Consider the following 12,565-nt stretch of genomic DNA (forward strand, 5'->3'; position numbering starts at 1 on the left):
AAGGTCGAGTTACCCACAAAGGGAAGCCCATCAGAATAACAGCAGATCTCTCTTCAGAAATCCCACAAGCCAGAAGAGAGTGGGGGCCAATATTCAGCATTCTTAAAGAAAATAATTTTCAACCCAGAATTTCATATCCAGCCAAACTAAGCTTCATAAGTGAAGGAGAAATAAAATCCTTTACAGACAAGCAAATGCTGAGAGATTTTGTCACAACCAGGCCTGTCTTACAAGAGCTCTTGAAGGAAGCACTAAACATGGAAAGGAATAACCGGTACCAGCCACTGCAAAAACATCCCAAATTGTAAAAACCATCGATTCTATGAAGCAACTGCATCAACTAATGGGCAAAATAAACAGTGAATATCATAATGACAAGATCAAATTCAAACATAAGAGTATTAACCTTAAATGTAAGTGGACTAAATGCCCCAATTAAAAGACACAGACTGGCAAGTTAGATAAGGAGTCAAGACCCATCAGTGTGCTGTATTCAGGAGACCCATCTCACATGCAGAGATACACATAGGCTCAAAATAAAGGGATGGAGAAAGATGTACCGAGCAAATGGAAAGCAAAAAAAAGCAGGAGTTGCAATCCTAGTCTCTGACAAAATAGACTTCAAACCAACAAAGATCTGAAGGCCATTACATAATGGTAAAGGGATCAATTCAACAAAAAGAGCTAACTATCCTAAATATATATGCACCCAATCCAGGAGCACCCATTCATAAGCAAGCCCTTAGAGACCTTCAAAGAGACTTAGACTCCCACACAATAATAATGGGAGACTTTAACACCCCACTGTCAATATTAGACAGATCAACGAGACAGAAGGCTAACAAGGATATCCAGGACTTGAACTCAGCTCTGCACCAAGCAGACCTAATGGACATCTACAGAACTCCCCACCCCACATCAACAGAATATACATTCTTCTCAGGACCATATCAAGCTTATTCTAAAATTGACCACATAATTGGAAGTAAAGCACTCCTCAGCAAATGTAAACGAACAAAATCACAACAAACTATCTCACAGCACAGTACAATCAAATTAGAACTCAGGATTAAGAAACTCACTCAAAACTGCACAACTACATGGAAGCTGAACAACCTGTTCCTGAATGACTACAAGGTAAATAACGAAATGAAGTCAGAAATAAAGATGTTCTTTGAAACCAATGAGAACAAAGATACAACATACCAGAATCTCTGGGACACACTTAAAGGAGTGTGTAGAGGGAAATTTATAGCACTAAATGCCCACAAGAGAAATCAGTAAAGATCTAAAATCGACACCCTAACATCACAACGAAAAGAACTAGAGAAGTAAGAGCAAACAAATTCAAAAGCTAGCAGAAGGCAAGAAATAACTAAGATCAGAGCAGACTGGAAAGAGATAGAGACACAAAAAACCCTTAAAAAAAATCAGTGAATCCAGAAGCTGGTTTTTTTAAAAGATCAACAAAATTGATAGACCGCTAGCAAGACTAATTAAGAAAAGAGAGAAGAATCAAATAGATGCATTAAAAAATTATAAAGGAGATACCACCACCGATTTCACAGAACTACAAACTACCATCAGAGAATACTATAAACGTCTCTACTCAAACTAGAAAAACTAGAAGAAATGGATAAATTCCTGGACATATACACCCTAAACCAGGAAGAAGTTGAATCTCTAAAGAGACCAGTAAAAGGCTCTGAAATTGAGGCAATAACTAATAGCCTACCAACCAAAAAGAGTCCAGGACCAGACAGATTCACTGCTGAATTCTACCAGAGGTACAAAGAGGAGCTGGTACTATTCCTTCTGAAACTATTCCAATCAATAGAAAAAAGAGGGAATCCTCCCTAACTCATTTTATGGGGCCAGAATCATCCTGATACCAAAGCCTGGCAGAGACACAACAAAAAAAGAGAATTTTAAACCAATATCCCTGATGAACATCGATGCAAAAATCCTTAATAAAATACTGGCAAACTGAATTCAGCACATCAAACAGCTTATCCACCATGATCAAGTTGGATTCATCCCTGGAATGCAAGGCTGATTCAACGTACGCAAATCAATAAATGTAATCCATCACGTAAACAGAACCAATGACAGAAACCACATGATTATCTCAGTAGATGCAGAAAAGGCCTTCGACAAAATTCAACAGCCTTTCATGCTAAAAACTCTCAATAAACTAGGTATTGGTGGAATGTATCTCAAAATAATAAGAGCTACTTATGACAAACCCACAGCCAATATCATACTAAATGGGAAAAACTGGAAGCATTCCCTTTGAAAACTGGCACAAGACAAGGATGCCCTCTCTCACCACTCCTGTTCAACATAGTGTTGGAAGTTCTGGCCAGGCCAATCAGGCAAGAGAAAGAAATGAAGGGTATTCAATTAGGAAAAGAGGAAGTCAAATTGTCCCTGTTGGCAGATGACATGATTGTATATTTAGAAAACCCCATCGTCTCAGCCCAAAATCTCCTTAAAGCAACTTCAGCAAAGTCTCAGAATACAAAATCAATGTACAAAAATCATGAGCATTCCTATAGACCAAGAACAGACAAACATAAAGCCAAATTATAAGTGAACTCCCATTCACAATTATTATGAAGAGAATAAAATACCTAGGGATCCAACTTACAAGGGATGTGAAGGACCTCTTCAAGGAAAACTACAAACCACTTGTCAATGAAATAAAAGAGGACACAAACAAATGGAAAAACATTTCATGCTCATGGATAGGAAGAAGTAGTATAGTGATAATGGCCATACTGCCCAAAGGAATTTATAGATTCAGTGTCATCCCCGTCAAGCTCCCAATGACTTGCTTCACAGAATTGGAAAAAGTACATCTGGAACCAAAAAAGAGCTCGCATTGCCAAGACAATCCTAAGCAAAAAGAACAAAGCTGGAGGCATCACCCTACCTGACTTTATACTACAAGGCTACAGTAACCAAAACAGCATGGTACTGGTACCAAAACAGAGATGCAGACCAATGGAACAGAACAGAAGCCTCAGAAATAACACCACACATCTACAACCATCTGATCTTTGACAAACCTGACAAAAACAAGCAATGGGGAAAGGATTCCCTATTTAATAAATGGTGTTGGGAAACCTGGCTAGCCATATGTAGAAAGCTGAAACTGGATCCCTTCCTTACACTTTATACAAAAAATTAATTCAAGATGGATTGGAGACTTAAATGTGAGAGCTAAAACCATAAACACCCTAGAAGAAACCCTAGGCAATACCATTGAGGACATAGGCATGTGCAAGGACTTCATGACTAAAACACCAAAAAGCAATGGTAACACAAGCCAAAATTGACAAATGGGATCTAATTAAAGAGCTTCTGCATGGCAAAAGAAACCTCCTTCAGAGTGAACAGGCAACCTACAGAATGGGAGAAAATTTTTGCAATCTACCCATCTGACAAAGGGCTAATATCCAGAATCTACAAAGAACTTAAACAAATTTACAAGAAAAAACAACCCCATCGAAATTAGGCAAAGGATATGAACAGATTCTTCTCAAAAGAAGACATCTATGCAGCCAACAGACACATGAAAGAAAAAATGCTTATCATCACTGGTCATCAGAGAAATGCAAATCAAAACCACAATGAAATACCATCTCACACCAGTTAGTATGGCAATCATTAAAAAGTCAGGAAACAATAGATTCTGGAGAGGATGTGGAGAAATAGGTATGCTGTTCCACTGTTTGTGGGAGTGTAAATTAGTTCAACCATTGTGGATGACAGTGTGGTGATTCCTCCAGGATCTAGAACTAGAAATAACATTTGACCCAGTGATCCCATTACTGAGTATATACCCAAAGGATTATAAATCATTCTACTATAAAGACACATGCACACATATGTTTATTGCAGCACTGTTCACAATCACAAGACTTGGAACCAACCCAGATGTCTATCAGTGATAGACTGAATTAAGAAAATATGGCATATATACACCATGGAATACTATGCAGCCATTAGAAAGGATGAGTTCATGTCCTTTGCATGGACATGGATGAAGCTGGCAATCGTCATTCTCAGCAAACTATCACAAGGACAGAAAACCAAACACCACATGTTTTCACTCATAGGTGGGAATTGAACAATGAGAACACTTGGACACAGGGTGGGGAATATCACACACCGGGGCCTGTCAGAGGTTTGGGGGCTGGGGGAGAGACAGCATTAGGAGAAATACCTAAAGTAAATGACGAGTTAAGGGGTGCAGCAAACCAACATGGCACACGTATATCTATGTATCAAACCTGCATGTTGTGCACATGTACCCTAGAACTTAATGTGTAATAATATAAATAAATAAATAACTCAGGGCTTGGCACAGTGGCTCATCCCTGTATTGCTAGCACTTTGGGAGGCTAAGGTAGGAGGATTGCTTGAGGCCAGGAGTTCGACACCAGCTTGGGCCACGTAGTGAGACTCTGTCTCTACAGAAAAATCAAAATTAGCCAGGTGTGGTGGTGCATGCCTATAATCTTAGCTACTTGGGAGGCTGAGGTGGGCAGATCGCTTGAGCCCAGAAAGTTGAGGCTGCAGTGAGCCATTGAGCATGCCACTGCACTCCAGTCTGGGTGATAGAGTGAGACCCTGTCTGTAACTAACTTATTTTAGTACTGTGTGTTTTAAGTGATACGGATATTTGAATTGAGTGTTGTGAAGAACAGAAAGGTGGAGCTAATTCTCTGAGACGTTTAGAAAAGATGACGTTTGGGTGGATCTTAAAAGAATAATATTGTGAATTTTTTTCTTGGTTGGCAGGTTGATCGGGAAGTTGAAGGGTTAGAGTAGGTGAAAAACATAATTGATGCTAACACAAGGGATTATGAAAGAGCATTGTTTTCAGGAAGTAATAAGTATGGTGTAGAGTGCAGTCAGGAATGTAAATCTGTTGTGATTAAAATAGTATGTTATTTAGACAGAAAAGTAAGTAGAAAGAGTAGAAAGCCTAGAAACATGCCCATACATGCAAAAATGTACCGTGTAGTAGAGGAGATATTACAAACCAATGAGGAAAGGATGGACTATGGACTGTTCAAGACTGTTCAATATTAGAATGATGTATTATTCATATGAAAACTGAGTTTAATAACAAAATCTAAATTATACCCAAATTCAAGGATATTTTACCAAAAAAACCTGGTTTATAATTAGCGAAAGTATCAAGGTCATAAAAGTTAAAAGGAAGACTAAGAAACTGTTTCAGACCAAAGGAGACAACTTGCTGCAATATGTGATATTGAGCTGGATCCCTTTATTATATGTCATTGAGACAGTTATTGAAACTTAAATGCATAGTGAAAATTACGTGAAAGTAATACATCAGTTTAATAACCTGATTTCTTGGTTGTATTGTAGTCTGTGGAACACATCCTTGTTTATAGGAAATATACATAGAAGTTTTTGGGGATAATGTAGCATCAGATTGGCATCTGTAGTCTCAAATCATTCAGAAAAACAACAACAGTTCTTTGTACTATACATGTAGCTTTTCCGTATGTTTGAGATTGTTTTTTAAAAGTTGTCCAGCTGGATGCAGTGGTTCATGCCTATAATCCTAGGACTTTGGGAGGCTGAGGCAGGAGGATTGCTTGAGCCTAGGAGTTTAAGACCAGCCTGGGCAACACAACGAGACTCCATCCCTACAAAAAAATTAAAAATAAGCTGAGCATGGTGTTAGGCACCTGTAGTCCCAGCTACTTGGGAGGCTCAGATGGGAGAAATGCTTGAGCCCCAGAGGTTAAGGCTGCAGTGAGCCATGATTACACCACTGCACTTCAGCCTGGATGACAGAGTAAGACCTTGTCTCAAAAAAAAAAAAAAAAGGAAAAGGAAAAGAAAAAAAAAAAGTTGTCCAAAAGTTAAAATACAGTTATCAAAATAAAATTAAAAATTAAAAGATAATCTGGGAAAAATATTTCTAATACATGTGTTTGAATAAATGATTTGTACCCAGAATATATGAAGAACTCCTCCTACAGTCTGTGCCTTCTGATTGGAGCATTTAGATCATTTACTGTTTTTTTTTTTTTTTTTTTTTTTAATTTTTATTTCAGTAGGTTTTTGGGGAACAGGTGGTGGTGTTTGGTTACATGCATTAATCTTTAGTAGTGATTTCTGAGGTTTTGGTGCACCCATCACCCAAGCAGTGTCACTGCATCCAATGTGTAATCTTTTATTCCTCACCACCCCCTCCCCTTTCCCCTGAGTCCCCAAAGTCCAATGTATTATTTGTATGCCTTTGCATCCTCATAGCTTAGCTCCCACTTATGAGTGAGAACATAACGATGTTTGGTTTTCCATTCCTGAGTTACTTCGCTTAGAATAATAGTCTCCAATTCTATGTAATTTCTGTGAATGCCATTATTTTGTTCCTTTTTGTAGCTGAGCAGTATTCCACAGTGTGTGTGTGTATATGTATAACATGTTCTTCATCCACATGTTGATTGATGGGCATTTGGGCTGGTTCCATATTTTTGCAATTGCAAATTGTGCTGCTATAACCGTGTATGCAAGTATATTTTTTGTATAATGACTTCTTTTCCTCTGGGTAGATACCTAGTAGTGGGATTGCTGGATCAAGCAGTAGTTCTACTTTTAGTTTTTAAAGGAATCTCCACACTGTTTTCTGTAGTGGTTGTACTAGTCTACATTCCCACCAACAGTGTAAAAGTGTTCCCTTTCACCACATCCATGCTAACATCTATTATTTTTTTATTTTTTGATTATGGCCATTCTTGCTGGAGTGAGGTGGTTTCGCATTGTGGTTTTGATTTGCATTTCCCTAATAAGTAGTTATGTTGAGCGTTTTTCCATATGCTTGTTGGCCATTTGTATATCTTTGAGAATTGTCTATTCATTTCCTTTGCCTACTTTATGGTGGGATTGTTTTTTTCTTGCTGATTTCTTTGTGTTCTTTGTAGATTCTGGATATTAGTCCTTTGTCATATGTATAGACTGTGAAGATTTTCTTCCACTCTGTGGGTTGTCTGTTAACTCTGCTGATTATTTCTTATGCTGTGCAGAAGCTTTCTAGTTTAATTAAGCCCCATCTATTTATCTTTGTTTTTGTTGCATTTGTTATTGGATTTGGGTCATGAAGTCTTTGCCTAAGCCAGTGTCTAGAAGGGTTTTTCCAATGTTATCTTCTAGAATCTTTATGGTTTCAGGTCTTAGATTTAAGTCTTTGATCCATCTTGAGTTGAATTTTATATAAGATGAGAGATGAGGATCCAGTTTCATTCTTCTACGTGTGGCTTACCAATTATCCTGGCACCATTTGTTGAATAGGGTATCCTTTCCCCATTTTGTGTTTCTGTTTGCCTTGTCAAAAATCAGTTGGGGCTATAAATATTTGGCTTTTTGGCTTTATTTAATGTAATTACTGATATGAATGTATTTATGTTCACATCTTGATTTGCTTCTGTTTGTCTCTTCTGTTTTTTTGTGATTTTCTTAAGACTAAATATTTTTTATTAGTAAAATTTTTTTTTCACAAGCCCATTGGAGATTACACATTGTTTATATCTATAAATCCAGAAGAGGGAATTAAAATGTCTGAGTATATGGGATGGTAGATTATAGGAGAACAAATCAAAAGAATTAATTGCTATCTGGAAAACAGATGTATTAACATGGAGGGCAAATTGTTTTCTAACTTTGCTAAAAGACAAAAGCCAAACTGGCAGAACTGCTTAGGTTAATTAGATATAAATTGTAAGTTTGCATTGAGCAAACAGTTAGTGAAGATGTATGATTCTCCTTTTCCAAATTATTTTCAAAGAACTAGGAATTGTCATCAGTTTGTGAACATAAGAAAGTAGACTAAATTGACCTGAAGGGTGTAATGCCTTACCATATTGGCGACAATGTGATTTTGTGTGTGTGTGTGTGTGTGTGTCAGAATTTGTTTGTGTGTGTGTGTGTGTGTCAGAGTTTCACTCTTGTTTCCCAGGCTGGAGTGCAATGGCGCGATCTCGGCTCACTGCAACCTCTGCCTCCTGGGTTCCAGCGATTCTCCTGCCTCAGCCTCCCGAGTAGCTGGGATTATAGGCATGCACCCTCATGCCTGGCGAATTTTGTATTTTTAGTAGAGATGGGGTTTCTCCATGTTGGTCAGGCTGGTCTTGAACTCCTGGCCTTAGGTGATCCGCCTGCCTCGGCTTCCCAAAGTGTTGGCATTACAGGCGTGAGTCACCGTGCCTGGCCGACAATGTGATTTTTAAAAGTGAAATAAACTTTCAATTAAATGCCTATACTCTATTAAATTCATCTTGCTATCATTGTTTTTAAATGTTTACTTCCTCTTTTGTCTTCTACAGCTTGAAATTTTGACAAACTTGGCAAATGAAGCCAACATATCAACTCTTCTTCGAGAATTTCAGGTTTGTGTACAGTGCTAATTATAAAAAACTTCTAAAACATATGTTCAGTCTTAAATATGCATCTTTTTCTATCTAGAAATAAGTAATTATGTACATAAAATAGTGATTGGCACAAGATTGACAATTAAGAAATTTACAAATTTGTAAGAATAATTACAAATTTATAATTTAAGGAAAACATAGTATTCTCTTTCATATTTTCATAGACTTTGAAGGACTTTGGTTTATAACTCTGTCTTTGTTTGAAATTGCATTTCTGGTAAGAATTTCATCTTTTTGTGCTGCCAACATAAATAATCCTTTCTGTACTCTGTGGTCATGAAAGTGGCTTCATTTCTTACCTGGTTGTTCCTATTTTATTGACCTATCACTATTTTTGACACTACCCCCGTGGCCTCATATATAGCTCAAAAATGTTGTTTATAATTGCCCCACTATGATTTTTTAAATTGCTGTTTTTTATTTTGATTTGTTTTGTTGTACTTTTATGCCGTATAAGAATCTTCCTAGCTGCATTTTCCCCCAAAATATTATTCAAAAACTACTTCATGGACATCATACCGTTTATGATGGAAAGGTCATCTCTGAAACCTTAGTGGTAGAGCACAGCAATAGAAAACTTTACATCAGTATCATGACTTTTACATTCCATTATCTGTTTTCTTAACAAAAATATACCACATACTATGCAGTAATCACAGAGTTTTTCTTTTATCAGCTTCCAACTTTCAGAGATGTATTTTTTACCATAGTTCTCCTATATGCCAGTATTAAATTTCTTCTTGGGTATAAGACACTATGTACACTATTTCTTTTTAGCTATGTGATTTTTAAATTTTTTACAGGAGTAGTAGAATAAATATGGCATGTCCATAATTTATATTTTCATACCTGGATGACTCTACTTTTATGATGTGTATCTTTCTAGACAAATTTCTTAAAAAATTAAGATGTTCTGGAAATGCACTCATTTATATGACAGAAAATATAGTATTTTATGTTCTTATTCAGTAATCTTATAGCTGTAGATCATTGCTTGAATTTGATTTTCACTTCATTCTTATAATGTTATTTATTTAAAGTACTGGTCTTTGTGTTTATTCTTGTTCCTTTCCTGTTGTCCTGTCTAGTCTCTTTGGGTGTCCTCTCACTGTCTACTTTTTGCTTATATCAAGTCTCCTAGGATTGTACGAAGGGAGACTTAGGTAATCTTATGGAATGGGTTGTATAGAGGGCACATACTAGACCTGTTTCAAAATTTTGGTCATCTAGTCTTTTCATTTGATATTGGGATGTTTAATAAGGTCCGTTTTTCAGTCAAACTTTTAAGTATATTTTTTTCATGTATTCATTTTTATCACTCTCTAAATTTGTACCTTCTGTCTATATTTGGTGTTATGCTCATAGTTATACTTTTAGCAACTTTTTGGGTAAAATAGGGAATGTTTCTAAAGACTCATAAGTATATATTTTTAGTTAAGGAAATTAAATTATTCAGGAACACTTTTAAATATAAAAAACTAGGAGAGTTTAATTAATTTATTTCTTCAACATTTAATCACCTTGTGGGTACCATTTTTAGCAGATTTGTATTTTTTTAGATATCTTTAGATTTTCTCCTCCATTCGTTGTTTAGACATCACTTAAATGTATATACTTTTTTTGCATTTTTGATAACCATAGTGTTAAGTCTACATTGTATAGTTCTTATTTGAGGTTGGGACTCTTTCTTAAAAATTTCAATTGTTAATGACATTTCAAATTTCATATATATGATATAAAGTATGTATATTTCTGTAAACAGTGGAAGCTTTTGTCATGTAAAAATTAGGAAGGTTCTAACCAAAGTGAAATTCTCTAGGGCTATTATAAATTTTTAAAAGATCTTTTAACTTCCTGTTGTTAAATCAGTGATTTATTTCTTTATTTTTAAATTTGTATGTATATAGTGTGTGTGTATATATACACTATATATATATACACTATATATATAGTGTGTGTATATTATATATAGTGTGTGTGTATATATAGTGTGTGTGTATATATATACTATATATGTGTGTGTATACTATATACTATATATAGTGTATATATATTATATATATACTATATATAGTGTATATATATTATATATACTATATACTATATATATAGTGTATGTATATATATATTATATATACACACACACACATATACCCTTTACAGTATATTTTTAAAGCATACTTTTAAAGAAAACTGGTTTCAAAAGTATGGTATTTTATTATAAAGTGAGTATTTGAAGTCTTTATTGAAATACTGTTCATTGTAACTATTATTCTTTTACCACCATTGTGATAGATTTTGAAAGTAAAATGTTTGTAAATAGCCTACTGGTCCCTTTCTTCCTTTTCTCCCAATTCTTAGATTTAGTGTCTCTGAAAAAGTGACCTTTTTTTTCCATAGATTCACAGATGCTGCTGGTAAATGAACTGAAACCTCCAAAGAGAGAGCTCTCATCATCTCTTTCAACCTTGCACTTAAACTAATTGCTGTCTTTGGGTGACTGCTCCTACTATCTGTTTTGCAGTCTCAAGCCACTAGGGCCACAGGTGAATGAGCCTGGCTTGAAAATGTGCTTCGTCCGTAGGCACATTCATTAAGTAAAAAAATCAAAACAAAATGAAATTAATCTACATCATCACTTGGTCCTCATATTGTGCTTATGAGAAGTTTATATATTCCGGAATTCTTACATATTGACGAAATTTAATATAATCAGATTTTTGGTTAACTCGATAATACCAATGTGTAAACTAATTGAAATAATATCTTTTAGACCTATGTGAAAAGCCAGGATAAACAATTTGCAGCAGCCACTATTCAGACTATAGGCAGATGTGCAACCAACATCGTGGAAGTAACTGACACGTGCCTCAATGGCTTGGTCTGTCTGCTGTCCAACAGGGATGGTAAGTTCACAGTTTTATTTTGTTTTCAAGTGATTTATAATTTGAATATTCTTGGCATTATTTCCAAGTTGTAACTTTTTCTAACTTTGCATTTGAGCTTTTCCAGTTATGTCAGTAGTATGGTCACAATAAGTAGCACTTTATCCTTGAAATGCACATAAATATGCATATTCTGGGTTCTTTCTTTTTTTTTTTTTTTTTTTTTTTTTGTAAAATAGGCCGTTAACTAGCTGGTAGTATTTGTTTTACTGCAACAGATCTATGAAAATATGTTTTACTTCTTTACAGTTTAATCACCTTGATTGTATCCTTTCCATCTTTTTACTGCATTTTAATGGCATGTAAGTCATGCATAATATTGGTTCACCTGCAGAGGGTGCTAAAAGCAGGCAAATGACTATAACATGGAGAAGTGGCTAGATCAAAAAACATGTTATACCTTCAACATTTTTTTCCTCAGAAATTCACCTAATAATTTTATATTCAAAATTAACTAGATTTAAAAGCCATCAACTTGGAGTAGCTTTATGTTTTTAAGCCAAACAATATCTAAGTGTTTGGTAAAACTGGATAGGTAATATCCAGTAAAATATGTAATCTAGATCCCATATTGTTCTATGGCAAAGCGTCAGTTATTTCTGTGGGTAAGGCTTTAAAATAAGTGGAGCCATTTAGAGAAAGAAAGAAAAGCCAACTTTACCTTTAAAATAATTTTGTTTAAAGGACTTTTATTATAATTACGTATTTAATTAAAAAGACTTTTTAAAGAAAAGCATAATTTTCTTTGTAAAATCATTGAAATTATTTATGGGATTTAAATATACTTATGTTTATGTCATGTCTAGATATGGACATATATGTTATAGCAGCCCATGAGGTAAAACAATAAAATTGATTACATTTTATTTGAAAAATAACTTTTTAGTACAAGAATCCTATAATCCCTAATTACCTTTTCCCACATGTAGCTATCTTTAGAAAACTGTAACATTGTTGAAAGTATTTCTGATGAAAAAAATTAGAACAAACTTTATTCCCAGATAACACTGATTTTTGTTGTGAGCATAAAATTTTAAACTTGTACCTGTAAACTGAAGATATTATGACTAAAGATTTTTCTACCTGTAGTATTAAAACTCCAAATAAATGCCAACCAAAATTATCAAGACAATAGGTTTAAAAATT

The 12,565-nt window shown here is 35.0% G+C and overlaps 1 protein-coding gene across 5 annotated transcripts in view; it reads left to right on the forward strand.

The window, feature by feature from the left end:
• The window catches only part of LOC105475102 (adaptor related protein complex 3 subunit beta 1), a 300,089-nt gene that overhangs the window by 129,498 nt on the left and 158,026 nt on the right, over nt 1-12,565 (forward strand). For all 5 annotated transcript variants that reach the window (XR_011624903.1, XM_071098787.1, XM_071098786.1 and 2 more), the window contains exons 12-13: nt 8,370-8,432; nt 11,248-11,380. Coding sequence is in view for 4 of the 5 variants with exons in the window: in XM_071098787.1 (XP_070954888.1) it covers nt 8,370-8,432; nt 11,248-11,380 (196 nt within the window). In the remaining variant the exon portion in view is untranslated. The remainder of the gene's footprint in view (nt 1-8,369; nt 8,433-11,247; nt 11,381-12,565) is intronic.

This window comes from Macaca nemestrina, chromosome 6 (genome assembly GCF_043159975.1).
Source record: "Macaca nemestrina isolate mMacNem1 chromosome 6, mMacNem.hap1, whole genome shotgun sequence".
NCBI classification, from domain to species: domain Eukaryota; kingdom Metazoa; phylum Chordata; class Mammalia; order Primates; family Cercopithecidae; genus Macaca; species Macaca nemestrina.